This window comes from Dermacentor albipictus, chromosome 5, assembly GCF_038994185.2.
Source record: "Dermacentor albipictus isolate Rhodes 1998 colony chromosome 5, USDA_Dalb.pri_finalv2, whole genome shotgun sequence".
NCBI lineage: Eukaryota > Metazoa > Arthropoda > Arachnida > Ixodida > Ixodidae > Dermacentor > Dermacentor albipictus.
In genome coordinates this window covers 103,212,017-103,229,842 of record NC_091825.1, presented here as the reverse complement: position 1 = coordinate 103,229,842, position 17,826 = coordinate 103,212,017, and the positions used below count along the sequence as shown (strand labels likewise).

The 17,826-nt window shown below is 42.5% G+C and overlaps 1 protein-coding gene across 2 annotated transcripts; it reads right to left on the bottom strand.

Moving 5' to 3' along the window:
- Positions 1-657: 657 nt before the first annotated feature.
- LOC135905936 (molybdenum cofactor biosynthesis protein 1-like) lies at positions 658-16,818 on the bottom strand. Of its 2 annotated transcripts, none has more exons than XM_065437075.2 (10): positions 16,588-16,818; positions 16,141-16,282; positions 15,978-16,062; positions 12,064-12,231; positions 7,800-7,892; positions 7,588-7,721; positions 6,188-6,259; positions 5,956-6,108; positions 3,464-3,574; positions 658-942 (listed from the first exon to the last, which is right to left on the bottom strand). In XM_065437075.2, exons 1-10 carry the CDS (start codon positions 16,596-16,598, stop codon positions 766-768), a joined length of 1,146 nt encoding a protein of 381 aa, XP_065293147.1. In that variant the 5' UTR covers positions 16,599-16,818; the 3' UTR covers positions 658-765. The 2 variants fall into 2 exon arrangements, with proteins under 2 accessions (XP_065293147.1, XP_065293148.1); XM_065437076.2 differs by having other exon boundaries at positions 16,141-16,358; positions 16,588-16,817.
- Positions 16,819-17,826: the final 1,008 nt, after the last annotated feature.

The following is a 17,826-nucleotide window of genomic DNA, read 5'->3' as shown; positions in this document are numbered from 1 at the left end:
GAAATCAATGGCAAGCTTTTGGCAGCATGTCGTGAAAATTTTAAGTCCATTAGTACTGCTGCATTTCTTTTTTTGGTATGCACTGGTGCATTTCTCTGCCTCTGCGACAAATTATGGCAAGTGTCACAAATTATAAAGGAAGTCAATGCTCTAAACTGCCTTTTAGAGAGCAGCTCTTAGGTGCCCCTTTCTGCGGCGTGCATTGGCGTCGTCCCTCAGCATCCTCGTAACCGAGAGAACTAGCACAGCAAAAGGACGAAAGACAGCAATAGCAAAGATGGTGCGAGGAAGAAGGCAGAGGATACAGGTGCAGCAGAACAATGAGGCAAAAAGCGTGAGAAGAAAAGCATTTTGCTGCGCACGATGCACTTTGCGGCAACGAATGCTACTAGATGGCACCAGAGTAGCGCACGCCAACATCAAGTTTCCAGGGCATTTGCAACAGTTTACAAGAACTCAAATTATCTGAGCAGTTTTGCTATGCGGCCTATCAAGAAGTGGAGCGAAGTGCAGGCTTCCACAAACTATCGCAGACTGCGACTCCCAATTTCAGGCTGTGTGACAATGGAGTTAAGGAAATTTACATTTCTTGCAGGTCCGACACTCGCGACATTTTCTGCCGACAGTAAAACTGGGGGAACATGAGGAGCCAAAGGGTGAAAATTTGCTGCAACAATGTTTATTAGCTGAATCACATCAAAAAATATATTATCATTTCTATCTATAACAAAAAGCGCTTGGAGAACAATTCATGTAAAAATCAATCTATCCTCCAATAAGTATCATAGGCCTGTTTCTCAGCGTTGACAGCTTGTCCATGCCAGCATGGCTGAACTTCTTCCTCAGCACAGCGCTGCCAATTAAGCTCAGCAGCTCATCCTGTGTAGCTTGACCTCGTATGGCATCCCTCAGGGAGACTTCATCACCACCAAAAAGGCACACCTACACATGGCAGAAAGCAAATGTTTTTTTTTTTCTTCTATAAGTTATGCACTCTAAACTACGTTGGGTCACTTGTTTCTATGAATGTCTCAGACAATTTGGTTTCATATTTCCTCACTCCTCCCTTCAGAAGAAGTGACAAGCAGTGCAAACAGAAGAGGAGGCACCAGAAAGACGCACAAGGGCAGACCTGAACTTCCAACTGGCTCAAAACTATCAAATGCTTCTAAAAGATGAAGTCTTGCCACCATTTGTTTTTCTGCGTCCCATCTGCTTGTGCTGCTCTCTACTTATCGCAATGAACCATCTCACTTGGCAGTTAATGCTGTTCCTTCCAGAGTCGTGCGATATTAAGAGGAAGCCTTAGAGCTCGGTAACAACTTTTATCTGCCCATTCTAATACATGTAAAATGCACACGTATGCAAACACCATGAACAGATATTGCAGTTCTGTAAACTGCATGCATTTGAGCATGTAAAGCGGACAAATTTGTTATCAGAGTTTACAGCTTCGATGAGGTTGTTAAAACATTTATAATATTTTAAAGCGAAGTTTTCTTTGCCTACCAACCTATGGCGTGGCCCTGGTCATTCAGTCGCTGCTTGGACTCTGCCCAAGTAAATGCGTGCTCTATCCATTCGGCCACAAATGCACGTTCTTGTGCCGACAACAACCAGCTCTTTCAGACGGTTGCCACGTGCTGATTATGATGATGATTTACCATACTATGTATGGGCAAATACCCACACTGAGGGATTGGTGAAGAAGCGGGTGGCAGATGTTGTGCCACCAACTCACTCTCTCAGAGGGTCGCTGCATGTTGATGATGATTACGATTTCCTACTATGGCACACGCCCGCAAGGAGGGATCGGCCAAAAGGCGACTGGTAGACTTAAATAAGATACGAGGAAATATAAGGCAATGTAGCATTTGTCACAGGCATAGCACGGGTGAGTGAGATCAGAGGTGTGCATTAGTTTTTTCTAATGTCAAAGATGAAGGAGTGAAATAGGCAAAATTTATACCATTAACCGCTTCATGAAAGCTTCTCTTCACAGACTCCAACATGTGCATTGGATAATATATATCTATATATATCTATATATATATATATATATATATATATATATATATATATATATATATATATATATATATATATATATATATATATATATATATGTTGCAGAAGTCTTACTTCTAAATTAGTGGTATATTTCAGAGGAGGGTATAATATATATATATTACTAGGTGCAGTTTACGGAAATGTCCTAACTTTTTCATTGCCGACTTAGAGTTGTAAACTTGATAGTTCTGTTTTTTAAAATTTTGCAACATTCAACAAATTTTATTTTCAATAAATTGGCAGCCTAATTAAAAATTCTGCTTTTTAATGTCACCAGATCTCAACATTTTCTTTAGCCCTGTCAAATTTTGTGCAGTGGTTGCCGAGAAAAACAATTTCTTAGTTCGTATGTAGTTAGATAGGAACCGCTGGGCTAAAGATTCCTCTGAAAATCTGAACGGTTTTTGCTGCCACATAAAATGTGGCGCCAAATCTGTTGCCACAGCAACATATTTGCATTGCAAATGTCTTTTCATCTCTGGCTCACCATGTTGCCTCAGTGGGCATAACATTTTGCTGCTGAATATGAGGTCGCAGGTTCAATTGCTGGCTGCAAAAATATGAGTGTAGTGAGCACCACCAAATGCCTGTTAAGCAAACCCAAGTAGTTGAGGTCAATCTGAAGCCATCCGCTATGATATATCTCGCAGAACCTATATTTATATTGCCTCTGGACTTTAAATCCCAGTAATCAACCTTTGTATTTCTGTGTGTGTGTCTAAAGCCGTGGTTGTGTGGGTGAAATGACAAGCAAAAACACAGATGCCACTCGGCTGTTAAGGTACTTGTCTATCCTATTTTATGGACTTCACTACATCAAGCCGAGACATGCAAAAAACTAAAACACCACACTCACTATTTAAAGAAAAAGCACAATAAAAATAAAGTCAGGTTGGAATGAGAATGAAAAGTTCCTAGCACCTGCAATATTTGACATAACAAAACTGAAAAGAAATGGCAAACTATTACGTGTGCTCGCTTACAGTGCCAGGGAAACAACAAATGCAACAAGAGTGCCAAACCATCAAATGTTGAGCACTTCACTGCACTGAGTTTGTATCACAGAGCTTTCTCCTGCTTGTAGGCCAAAAATGGTTACACTCAAGGTTGCGCGTCTCTTGTTCAATGTTGCGTGCAAACATGGTGAGCTGCACTTTATGCGCATAGCAGCATCTACTCCGCCTCTCAACCCCCCCCCCCCGAAAAAAAGAAATATAAATGGAAGAACGAATGGAAATTTTTTGTGGAGAACTAGAACACAGATGAGCATAACAGCGCATCTGGCTATGAAGGACGAAAGGCTGTATACAAGGAAAACAGGTCGCCTTTCACAAATTGTGCGCTAGTTTTTGAATAAACTCCATAGGATAATATAAATTTGAAGAAAGCAAACCTTGAGGTTTCCATCAGCTGTGATGCGAAGGCGGTTGCATGTTCCACAAAAGTGTTCAGTCATAGACGTTATAAAACCGATCTTCCCTGTCCAACCAGGTACTCTAAATAACTGCAAAAAAAAAACAACAAAAGTTAAAAAAAGGGGTCCTTACTGCATTATGAAACATGGCAAAAGTAAGGCACGCAACATGAGTGCTATTATTTACTTCTTAATGAAAAGGCCTTTGCCTTCTTGCAACGTGAGGTCTCCCAAAGTTTTTGGCTTCACTGAAAACTAAGTTTCAAGAAGTACTTGTGAACCCAAATGCGCTTGTTCCCTCAGTCTACACAACGGAAACATAGTGAGTCAACCAAAATTTTGAAATCTCTTTGGATTACCCACCATTTTTATATCATACAAATCTGCATTATCACAACCCATCTGCAGCTTCCAAATTAGTCACGTTACATATATTATAAGATGCAAGCGATCTTATAACAGGATATGAGCAAATAAAGCAATTTGTAAAATATGTCATGTCAACATGGTGCGTGCTAATAAAACTGCACACTGCGCTGTATCTGACGTAATAGTTCTGTGGAAACCCGCAAGGTGGAGAGAAGTAATTAATTACGGGAAAATGAGACATCCACCCAATTTTAGCAATTGCTACAAAGGAAACCCACATGGCTTCCTCGAAAGAAAAGCTTCTCAGGTGAAGAAAAATTCGTCCTAGTCCTTGTTCGGGACCACCGCCTTTCCGGAGCAGCCGCTCTACCATCTTTGACTTCAACCTGCTATCTGCTAGCTGTCTGGTTAGCTCAAATAGTAGAGCGGCTGCCCCGGAAAGGCGGTGGTCCTGGGTTCGAGTCCCGGACCATGACAAATTTTTCTTCCACTGGGAGGCTTTTCTTTCCAGGAACCTGTGCGGGTTTCCTTTGTAGCAATCGCTACGATTTCGTGGATGTCTCATTTTCCCTTAATTATGCACTGTATCTGATCTAATAAGTGTTTGCGTCGTGCAAGTAAAATAAGTTTCAGCATTTCTGGTTGAGAACATGCAAAGTTCTCTTAGGACTAAGAATTTTGTGCATTCTCAACCAGAATTAATTTCTAAGTTGACAGCAGGATCCCAAATATTGTCATCAGTTCATTAGAAGCCTTCCAGGCAGTGTAAAAATAAAAATTACTAACAAAGATAGAATATTTGTAAGCACTCTACAGCACTGACGAGCTGAGTAAACACCAATAGAAAATATTCTTTTTGTCCCTCTCTTCACACATATGTAAATTAACACATTCAATTAGTTGATGAGCTAAAAAGAAAATACCTGGGAATTTATAAAGTCACAAGTTTTAACAACGGACCTTTCTTCATAATGCTTGCAATATATTCACTACCAATGTGGGCATTGGATCATGAGCTATACACAATACTTATAACAAATGGTGCAGAAATACCCCTTATGGTTAAAGTCCTCGATGAAATCACCATTGTGCCCTTATGTGACATTGCTCTGCCCAATGAGACATACTTATGTATTGCTTTTCTGCACATCATAACTGGAAGTAAACTTATGCACAAAGAGTTCGGCCATTTTCATGCAGCAGACCGCTGTGCTGGCAAAGGCGATAACATGTACATGGCTTTTTCGTGTGCATTACCCACGATGACATTTTCATTCGTACAAATCTAATGTTCCAAGTGTGCAGAGTGCATTTGACAACACTTAATTTATTTGTGGTTAAAGTTGTACAAAGTTACACAGTAGGATAAACTTGCTATAGAATGTATTAGAGCGGACAACAGAGTGCATAAGCAGCCATGGATATCATCTTTTGCAACTTCAGCTTCCCTGCCTCATCACTGGCAAACAAATTGGAATAAAGCTGAGTAGAATTTGCTGCTGGGTGAGTTGGTTGGGATCTAATGAATAAATTGTTGTGCCAAAAAGGAAAATAAAGACTCTGGAGGGAGATCTGTCGTTTCATATTTTCCCTCCTAAGTTATTATTTTCCTTTTTGGCGCAACAACGTATTGATTGGAATAAAGCTAATGGCCACCGCACAGTTTGCACTCAGTTAATACAAACAGCAAAGCTCTCAGATGAAGTCTTCAGAGGAATTTACTCCGATCGTGAAAGCATTTGTGTATCACACGACAGGGCTAAGCCTTACAAACTTCCTTTACAGTGAGGCGATAAATGGTTTCAATAGTGGTGGCTTCAACAAAGCTGTTACTTATTATTATAAAAGAATGAGACAAATTTATGATCAGGTCTGAATATGTTATAGAGTGCAAAAAATTACACTCAATAAATAACTTTGTACAGAGCATAGACAATGAATTTGGTCTGCTTGGTTCATCTCCCAGGCATGAGCAGCCCACCTTTCGGCAAAATGGAATGGTTCCTGAAGTGAACTGTTTATACGTAGTTCACTGAATGAAGTGCCATTTAAAGTACTGATGCCGCAGTTGAACATGTACAATCTTGAGTTGTGTATATTACCTTTGAGGTATGATTTGGCTCATCGTTTTGTCGCTCCAAGAAGGGCAACTCCTTTTTTATGGTCGATAACATGCGCTCAAAAGGGACAAGTTTTTGCCTGCTCCACTTGTTGCCATCAAAGGGCATGTACTCTATAAACCGCACTTCAACATTCTGAAACAGAAGCATCCACAAAACTTTCACACAGGTCAGCCAAGCAAGGTAACTGACTCTTCTAACTCATAATACTTACATTAGTTTCTGTGAGCTTCACGAAGTCAACCAGTTCATCTTCATTAATTCCTTTCATCACAACACAGTTTATCTGGGCAAAAATAATTCATATAGAAAGTATTGGTTGAAGCATCTGCAATTCACCACTAAGCAGCTAAGTTTGTTCTACATTGCATAATACAACAGAACCTTCTTCATACGTTTTCAAAAAAATCGCGAAAGAAATAACCGTATTAGCCGGAAAAACGTACACTCCTAAGTAACTAAAAAAATTTGACAGACTCAACTATTGTTGACATCAACATAATGCGAAGCATCGCCTGGATCGTTGCGGCACGAAAAGGGTTTTGTTGTTTTCCTATTGCATGGTGTTTTAAGAGCGGGACGGGAAACCAAAGCAAAATCGAGCTGGAGAGCGGTGTTGGATGCTGCTGAAGCGAAACGTGATGCCCACATCGCGCCACCTGCAGCAGGGAACGGCGGTGCATTTGTATTGTCGCCTACTAAAAGTGTGCAGTACACTACAAAAGACACTATGAACCACGCACTGTAAATCAGATAGATGAAGATGCTTATCGCAATAGGCTTAGTGGCTATAGCTGTGAATGCGGTGTGCGACGACCCGGGCGGAGATTTGCTGGTACCGGAATAAGGAACTATGCGTGCCGTCGTTTTCACTAAGACGGACTGCTATATACTGTTCTCGATGACGCTCGCATCACGTCTTTTCTTGTTCACATGGGATCTTGCAGCCGGAAAACACATGCGATCGCAGTCTGCAGCAGGGAACGGCAGTGCATTTCGGTTATCGCCAATTAAAAGCATGCGCTACGCTTCCGACAGCAGCACGCGCTGTGAAACAGATATATGCGAAGATGCTTGCCCCAATAGGATTGGCTGTGATAGCTGCGAATGCCGCATGCGAGGACCCCGAAGAAGATTTGCTGGTACTGAAATGAGAAACTGAGTGCACGCTGGCATTTTCACGTGAGATAGGCAGGCGAGTATTGCGGTGAAGCTGCCATGGTAAGCAGCTATGTACTGTTCTGGATCGCACACGCCTCGCAGATTTTCTTGTTTACATGTGATCTAGTGGCCAGAAAACTTATAAGAATGCAGCTTAGCGACATAATGAACGTTCATGCTGAAAAATCATGTTTTCTGGGAACGCCTCAACTGGTAAAAAATGACCGTAACTCATTGGGTCATTCTTTGTGCTCTCGATGGCAAATGCTGGTGTCACAAAAACGTATGTAGCGAGAACATATCAACGAGGTTCTACTGTATTGCCTGAACAGACTGATGCAGTTCTAAACAGTGTTTCAGCAACACTGCCTTGAAAACCCATTTAATGCAGTTATGGAAATCTGGCTATGTAGGATGATTTTCAGGTCTATTTCACATTATGATGACACTCACCTTAACAGAGTCAAAGCCAGCTGCCAACGCATCATCAATGCTTTTCCTCACGACATGCCAGCCTTTGCGCCTTGCCAGGAACTCAAATTTCTGAGGCACTAAGCTGTCGAGGCTTATATTTACATGTGTTAAACCTGCATTTGAAAGCACTGATTTGCATAAAACTACAACCACGAAAGAGTAAGCCACTCTTGAACAACAAAAAGTCCCACCTGCATTCTTCAAGTCTGGAATTTTTTTCGACAGCACCAACCCATTCGTTGTAATGCCCAGCACTTCCAGCTGTGGAATTTTTGCCAGGCGCTCTGAAATGTATACAAAGAGACCCATCATCTACTTGGTAAAAGCGTTGCAATGAAGCCGTACAATAAGGCCAACTGCACAACAATCTGCATTTTGGCAGAATAGACATGATGTAAATAGACACGCTTTAGCTTTTCAGTGCTATTCTATCTAAGACACAAATATAAAAACAACAATATTCATTATTTTTATTCACAGTAACTAACTTCTGTAGACACTGAAGTCATCCTAAATTACAATTACCTCGTGGGGTTTAACATCTTGACCTGCACAGCAGTTATGACGGACGCCATAGTGGAGGGTTCCAGACTAATTTTGACCACCTGAGCTTCTGCAAAGTGCATTGGAAGCACGGTACACCAGTGTTCTTGCATTTCACCTACACTGGGCTGCGGCTGCCATGGATGGGAATTAAATCCGCAACCTTTTCTCAACAGTGCAATGCCATAGCATTTGAGTCACCGCAGTGGATCACTGGTCATCCTAAAGTCTAGTAATGTAAGACTGCATATTCTATGAGAGAACATATAGAGTACATGACACATCATATTTAAAAGGCTATAAGAAAAATAAGCTGAACTATATTACTTATCTTCTACAACACTAAAAACGCCACTGTTACTGTGAGGGGAGGCTTGGCAAGCCAGAAAAAAAGTGCAAAAAACAATGGTGGATAGAGCCTAGATAATTATTGTATTAGTAAAGATGAACTACAATGTCATTCTAACGAAGCTAAAGTAGGCAGACTGAGCATACCACATTTACTCAGATCTAAGCTGACACTCGAAAACCTAAAAACCAGCAAAAATAAATAAATATATATATGTGTGTGTGTTCACGTTCTTGTGACGCCTACGGCAGAAAGGATGTTCCACATCTGCCGCCAAGGTTTGTGAGTGGCTAACACTCCCACAGTTCTACTAGGAAACATAAATACCCAAGAAAGTGGATGAGGAAATCGCACCGCGGTAGCTCAAATGGCAGAGCATCGCACGCATAATACGAAGGTTGTGGGATCGTTCCCCAGTTGCGGCAAGCTTTTTCATCCACTTTCATTTCCATTAATTCATCATTATTTTATTTCATTTATTAAGCACAAGTAAATTTCCCCATGTTGTCCTTGGTGTCAGTGTTTGTTGGCTTCTCATGATATGACTAATAAAAATCGGGCCCCTCGGTTAACCCCCTTTCTTCTCGCTTACACACACACACACACACACACACACACACACACACACACACACACACACACACACACACACACACACACACACACACACACACACACACACACACACACACACACACACACACACACACACACACACACACACACACACACACACACACACACACACACACACACACACACACACACACACACACACACACACACACACACACACACACACACACACACACACACACACACACACACACACACACACACACACACACACACACACACACACACACACACACACACACACACACACACACACACACACACACACACACACACACACACACACACACACACACACACACACACACACACACACACACACACACACACACACACACACACACACACACACACACACACACACACACACACACACACACACACACACACACACACACACACACACACACACACACACACACACACACACACACACACACAGAGTTCAAAAGAAAACCAAACTTTTGCTATAACACTTTTACTGCTTATGGTACAACATTTTAAGTGCTATCCCCTTCAAAGTAGTCCCCTCTACTGGCAATGCACTCTTCCCATCTTTTCTTCCATTTTTGGAAAGCCTCCTCGAACGCACTTTCTGGAATGGCGTGCAGGTCTCTTCTCGCATTGGCCTGGGTCTCCTCTACGGTTTGGAAACGACGTCCTATCAAGGTGGTTTTCAGCTTGGGGAATAGAAAAAAGTCTGCTGGGGCTAAGTCCTGAGAATATGGTGGTTGGGGTGGATGGGGAATAAGGTGGGTGGGGCACAACAGGAGTGTGGTGTTTCGCTAAGTAGTTGCGAACAAGGAGCGACGCGTGAGCCGGGGCCTTGTCATGATGCAATATCCAAGCCTGATTTTCCCACAATTCAGGCCTCTTACTGCACACAGAATCTCGCAAACGTGCTAGAATTCCCTGGTAAACTTCCTTGTTTACCGTCTGACCATGTGGCACGAAGTCCTGACGGACAATGCCTTTGCAGTCAAAAAACACAACCAACATCACCTTCATTTTTGATCGACTCATGCGTGCTTTTTTTGGATGAGGAGAACCTTTGGCCACCCACTACAGTGACTGCACTTCCATTTCAACATCATAGCCATAAACGCATGTCTCATCGCCTGTTATGATGTTCTTAAAGTTTTCATCGTCATTGGCAGCGGCGAGCAGTTCCTGGCTGATTTCAACACAGGTGTGCTTCTGTTCGTCAGTCAACAAATGTGGCACGAATTTCGCACTGACACGACGCATCCCAAGTTTGTCACTCAAATTTCATGACATAATCCTACACTGATACCCGCTTCGTCAGCAACTTCTCGAACAGTCGAACGACGATTTCCACGAATCACAGTTCGAACTCTCTCAATGTGGTCATCATCTGTGAATGTGGAAGGTTGTCCAGGCTTGGGGATTGTCACTGACCGACATACTTTCATGTTCAAAATGCGTGAACCAATCATAGCACTGCGTGTCACTCATACAGTCCTCCTCGTATGCTTGGCTAAGCAACTGAAATGTCTGTGAAAATTTTCCCAAGTTTGCAGCAGAACTTCACACACACATGCTGTTCTTCCAATTTCTTCATTGTCACTTTGGTACCAATCCGAAGAACAACTTGTTGATGTGCTCACTTCAGCAGCTGTAGCTCGACAACTAATGGTCAGAGCGAAACGTGGCAAATGGCAGTTTGTTGTCTAAACCTGCCGCTACATGAGCTCAGTAGCCGCAGTGTGCTCCCAAGTTCGGTTTCTTTTTGAACACACCTCATGTATATATATATATAGGCTCAAACAATGTTTATTTTGAACATGTGACATTAGTGGCAAATCTGCTGCAACATACTGCATGAAACCAGTCAATCATCAAAGTCATTCACATTGAGATCAACAAATTCCTTGTCGCTCTCCTCCTCCCACAATGCGGTGTCTTCTGTACCATCCAGCACATTGGAAATACAACACTTCCTAAATGTGAACATGATGTTGGCAGCCGAGATATCCTTCCATGCAGTCACAATCCAGCTTGCCACCTGCCCCAGAGGCACGTGCTCGACGTGGCCAGTGGCCACACTGGACAAATCCTAAAATCTAAGCGGTCCCATGACATTTGTGTCCCACTTTTTTTATTAAAAAGTATTGGCTTAGAATCAAATGAATACGGCAACAAATTTTGATGACCTCTACAGCACCGCAATGGCCCAAATACAATAGACTGAAATCCATGACGTCACTCTGATGTACCAGTGTTCGGATTTCGCCAAGATGCAAGTTTGGCCTTCATTTTATAACTTGCTCATCAACTATTCACCACAAAATTAATGAAAATAAAACACTTAAGTAATACTTTACCATCTTAAACTGATCAGATGTTTCTCTTTAGCTTCCCTTTAATTAAACTACGGCCATTTTTGCTGAAGGTATATTATAGTGACATTCACTGGCTTTTGTGAAAATAAAATTGTGAGAGGTGTGCAGTAAATTGGCCAGGTCAAAGGTGAATGTCCCGCAGATTTCCACTACTCAAATGACCAGCACCACCACCATCTATGAAAGGTAATTCAAAAGACCACTTTACACGTAACCATTGCTTCTGCTGAGAGGCAATTTGCAAGGAAGATAAGAAAAAAGTAAACCAAGCAAGCGTGCAGTCACCTGTGAAAGAGGCGCTTTTACAATCCCACACTAATACATGAGTTGACGGTATTAGATGGAAGGACGTTTTCGTACAATATTTTTATACATTTACAATACATCTTTAACTTCATTGCAATGAAGTTAAAAATGGTGCTGAAATACCTGCCACTCACATACATGGTACACACTAAACACATACACATTGGAAAATTCATGCCACATGTGTTATGCAGAGCCTCTAATCATAAATAGAAAGCTTTTCCAAGGACTTATTTTGAAAGAGAATGAACAACTTACCAACGATACTGACAGCATCTTTTCGGACAAGAGGTTCTCCGCCAGTGAGACGAATTTTGGTCACGCCAAAACTGACAAACAGACTTGCTAACTGCACTATTTCGTCTGAAGTGAGCAATTTTTCATGTGGAGTCAATGGTACACCTTCCTCTGGCATGCAGTAGACACCTGCAACAAGTTAAGAGGAAGCTTTAGCTTGAGGGCTCCTACCTGAATACATGGAAAATAGACATAGTATTGCTCTGCAACTACTGCACCAAATTTGACGAGTTTAGTTGCATTTAAAAGAAGAAGGTAAAAAAGCCCTGAATCACTTTTTATCGAAGGGGAGAAATGCATTTGAAGTTAAGTAGTTCAATGCATTCAACAGGGGCAGAGTAATTGGCAATCAAACATGCCCTTCCCGGTGCTCCCGCTCCTTTTTCAATGCCTTGCACAGCGGTGACTACGGCGGAGCGGGGCAGGCCCACAACGCTCCACCTACTGAAAGTCACCATGGTGCACAGTTAAAATTTGATTTTGGAAGTTAACATAGATGCCACTACTTCCGATTTTGGTGCCTGCAATGCACCAAACGTAAGCCAAATGCGGTGGTTGTCCTCAGCGAGCCGCACTGCACATAGCCAGTGGACTTGTCACGGCACCCTGTGCCTGCTTGGTGCATGACAGGGCTTTTGTGTATGTTCCCGTTCATATGCTCATGCGGACTGGCTTTGTCCTTCACCAGCTTGATGGACGGATAGCTGCCACATCTGCTATCTATAAGTCTGCCAAGGCATCTAACCAGGAGCAGTCAGGGATGAGCGCACGCTGGCAAGCGCGCGTGTGGTCTGGCCTCAAGTTTTGTGGGGTTCAAGGTTAGCTGAGCATTCAAAACTAGTCAATACTAATAACACCTGATGGCTATGACACCGATAAGCAGGGTGGCCAAAGTTTAATTGCTACATAGGCGGCCATGGCCTTGCATGAGCCGATGATAGTCGGCGTCTTCAAACTTAGACCAGTAATACCTGACAAGGAAGGCTATTTCATAATTATGCCAGATGACATGTTTTCAGAAAAAGCGATTTAAGCCTTAGAAAATAATTTACAGCCAGTAAAACTCAAGCCCTCGGCAGTTAAGCAACATGCGGCTGACCTCCTGTCAAGACATAATCTTGATAGGGTTGTCTTCAATGTCAAGAAAGCAATATCCCTCACCTTAGAACTATTTTTCTCAGCGGAGACCCATAAGCAAGAAATTCCTTTTCGTGCTATAGTGTCAGAGAAAAGAATGTGGCAGGTCTGCGTTGCTAGGTACCTACAGAACTGCTTAGCTTCACTAGTTTTTTCAGACCCCTTTTGCCTGCGTAATTCTCAGGCACTAGTTCAGTATTTGAGAGAGGAAAAACCTGGTGATTGTACAGCTTTTAGTATGGATATCGAGGACCTGTATTACTCCATGCTGCATGACGAGTTGCTAAATTCCATAAATGAGTGCATTAAAGAACAAGTGCAAGAGTCAGCTTTTATTGACAGATGCGGTGTTTACACAGGAGCATTCCTAGAAATTTTTTAATGTACTTAATGTAGACACTGATTGGGTGGAGAGAAGGGTTGTTTCTGCAGAAATCAGGCATTTGTATTGGCTCAAAAGTCATCCCTATTCTTAGCGACATTTACCTGAGTAAGGTTGACAGCTGCTTAGAGAAAGCCTTAGGTGATTGCATTATCAAGATATTTCGTTATGTCGATGATTACCTCATTTTCTGCAATATGGAAGAATTCGATTCCACTGCTACCTCAGTAAGTGAGCAATTTAAACTTTATGGAGGAGGATTAAAGTTTACCAAGGAATTTCCTCAGCGACACATAATTCAGCTTCTGGACATTTCCTTGGTCTTCGAACAAAATCATGTTTGTTGGCAGTACTCCCCAAGATCTATGAAGCCGTTGTTAAACTTTCAATCCAAACATTCCAAAGTAGTAAAAAACGGAACTGCCATGTCATACCTTAAGTCTTCTCTCACCAGATCCTGCATGCACAAATGAACGCCAGTTTTAATGCACAGGTCTGGCGCCTATTAGAAGCAGGTTATACTAGCGTAGCAGTGGCCACTGTGGTCGAACGCCTAAAGAAGTCGGTTTCGAGGGGAACGGACGTGATTACAGAAAGCAGTAATAGCAAAAAAAAAAGAGTAGTGGCTATTCTGTACATTCATTCAATATCGTACAGGCTTAAAAAAGTTGCAAGTAGATATGATGTTAATGTTGCCTTCACTGCTCCCAATAAGCTAGGTAAGAGGAAAAAGGCGCAGGTAAAAGACAGAAAAAGAACAGATATTTGTCCTGTAAAGCACAATAAGAACAACAGTTTTACTGACTGTCATATGGGTGTGGTTTATAATGTTCCCTTTAGTTGTGGCCAGTTCTACGTAGGGCAAACAGGACGGTGTATCAATCAGAGGCTAATGGAACATAAAAGGTCGTTAACCGGTCGACCGCCTTCTAATCTTTCCCTAAATTGACAAGATTGTAACTGCACGCCAGAGTTAGATGAATGCGCAATATTGTACAGGCACAAAAATGAAGATACGCGTCTTATGGTAGAGGCACGGAATATCTATAATGGTGAAAGTGCGTACGTGAGTCAGCCCTTGATTACTTTACATAAGGAAGAGATTAAGTGCCTTAACAGCTATCTCTCTATAATGCTATAATAATGCTATCTCTCTATAATGCTATAATAATCTCTCTATAGGCTATAATGAATCCTTACCAACTAGCTCAGCTTTCTGTCGTTGGGAAATTCATTGCATGCAAAAATTCAAAAAGCTTCAGCATTGCATGTTGAAGGCATCAGAGTACATTGAGAAGGTTGCACTGCACACTGTTGCAAATTCACAGTATAGAACCATTTTAAAATGAGGTCTGTGGAAGATTTATGTCGTTATTACTATTCCATTGTTAAGTTTACAATTCACAAGTTTTGCAATTTTCACCGTCAAATCTCTGTCAGTGGCAGAACGTAGAATTATTATATGTTCCACAAAAAAATATCTGCCCTTTTTGTTCCAGACAAAGGGTGCTGTGTCCTGTCAAAGGGAACATGTGAATGCATGGCTCATTGCAGAGACTAGCAGAGGCCTTGTCAATGTACTGGGGAAACACATAGGGAGAGTCTGCGCAAGCTACCATAACTAGTATGCTTTAAAGCTGGGCATTTCCAGACTACCCAGAAAGGGCCATCCACATATATCCCAAGCTCCCCTGTTTCCTTGAACAATTGCTGCACATCTGCAAGCACTACATACAGAACAGTAACAGCCACGAAATATGTTGGTGTTCCGTAGTTTTACCCTATTGTGTTCAGCAAGATACCAATGCACCCCGCCGCAAATTTGCAAATGGATATTTTTAAAATTGCTACTAAGTTGCTGCTATTAAATTGCTGCTACTAAGTGGGCATATGCCTTCAGCACTGACGATTAGCTTTAATTTTGCAGATGCGACATGCACCTTAACGCAAGTAATTAGTATTAATCACTCCTAGCTCCCTAAAGAGTTGTTCAGCCAATACATATCAGTCTAATGTAACGCCACAACACAGCATCCTCGTGGAAACGAATCTAAAACTAGCTGTAGGAAAGCTATTATAATAAATCAATTGGCAGCGCTCTGATGCTTGTCACTATTTTTTCTATGGTTTAGGACTTTAATGCAATAGGATTTAATGCAATAAATGAATAGTCGGAAGCATCATGTTACCCCTTTAAAAGCACATGCCTGACACAACAAGTGTTTGTTGGAAGTTAGTACTGATGTGTAGGTTGGCTTTGCGCTTGCTACATTTCCTCCATGCATTAAAAGAATAGCTGACAACATGTTGTGAACGATCCTACAGCTTAAGCTGAAGCCAATGTGACAAACCTTACACCTAAGGCTGCACTTTTCCGTCAAGGAGATGCGCAGGTAAGTGTGTTTTCTGCCGAAACTGTCCACCAAAACTTGACCGGTGTCCTGAAAATACATCATAATTCATTAAGCCGTCAGCAACAATTGCATGTATGCTGCATATGCACGATGTGCAGTACTTACTTTGTCATTGCATAAAAGACCAGTCGTATCTCTTTTATCCACGCTGTGCTGCTTCGCTTCTGACATGGGACGCAGCATCCGGACTGCTGTGCCCGCACGATGTAGTAGTGAAGTTCGCGATAGCATCTTGAAGCAGTTTTTTCTGGAAACGTTCGGTTAAAGCTTTGGCAAATCTCCGACAGACCCGTGAAACTTTCTCTGATGCCTCTGCGCAATGCCTGTGCACAGAAATACAGGTACAACGGAACGTAAACACGACGGCGTTACGTGCCGTCACTGTATTCTTGACAGCGGCTAACTGAACAGAAAAGATTGGTGTAAAAACCGATCGCCTTGAATCAGCATAACGAAATTAACAGCGTATTTCTGTACGAAAAAGCAGTATGCAATGGGCGAAAGTGCCAAGCTCTAAATAGACAACAGATAAGCACGGCAAAGTAAACGAACCTTGGCTCCATGCGCAACGAGAAAAGTATGTGTCGTACGACCGGATACACGTGCGGGTTCTATCAGTGCTATGCGAGCGACGGAAAACATACTTTACAGACAAAATCGCGTTACTTCCATAATACAGTTCCCTCTAGGCCTCCGGTTTGATCTGAAGGACGCCAATTACGGCAACAACATCACTAGATTCACAGCTGCTTCTCACATGCTCTCGGGGCACGCTAGCGGACCGCCAGCGGCACCAGGCGTTGGCGGCACTGACGATCACGTGGCCTTCCAGGGTCAGCTGACCATACTTTGCGTGAGCGCGGGAGATACGAACGGATCCGGAAATCATTTGTGAATGCTCCCCGCCGTGGTTAGGACAAGTCGAATTAAGTAAAACACGATAAAACTTACTGTGATGCTCTCTTTGTACAGCATCACCGGTACTGATTACAACACTGAAAATTGGGAACCTGACTAGTTATACTTTGGAACGTTTCACGGCTTAAAGTCTTCCTTTAGTAGAGGGTCATGTGAGAAGCCACCAAAGACACCAAGGACTATATAGGGGAAATTACTCGTACTTGCTAATTGAATTAAAGAAATGATAAATTAATGGCAATGAAAATGAATGAAAAAACAACTTGCCGCAGGTGGGGAGTGATCCCACGTTTCGCGTTACGCGTGCGATGCTCTCGAGCATTAGTCATAGGACTGCTGGCCTTCATGTTCTTTATAAATGTTTTGAATTTTTTTTACCGTTGTGCTTTGTGATTTTGCTCTGTATTATGTGCTCTGTGTAATGTCGAAGACCGGTAATAAAAAAGAAAAGAAAAAAAGGTCGCGGTTGCTTAGTGGCTTGGTGTTTGTCTGCTAAGAACGCGGCCATGGTGGCCGCATTTCGATAAGGGCGAAATGCAGAAAACACCCGCATGCTTAGATTTAGGTGCAAGTTAAAGAACCCCAGGTGATCCAAACTAATCCGGAGCCCCCAATACGGCGTGACTCATAATCAGATATTGATTTTGGCACGTAAACCCTCATAATTTAGTAGAGGAGGTCCGCCATAGGGTTCATCAGTTGTTTTGGTCTGGGATCCCGGCCTTCACTCCGACGGACACACACGCACACGCACGCACGCACGCATGCACACACACACACACACGCGCACGCACACACACACACACACAAACACGCACACACACACGCGCACGCACGCACACGCACACATACACGCACACACGCACACACACA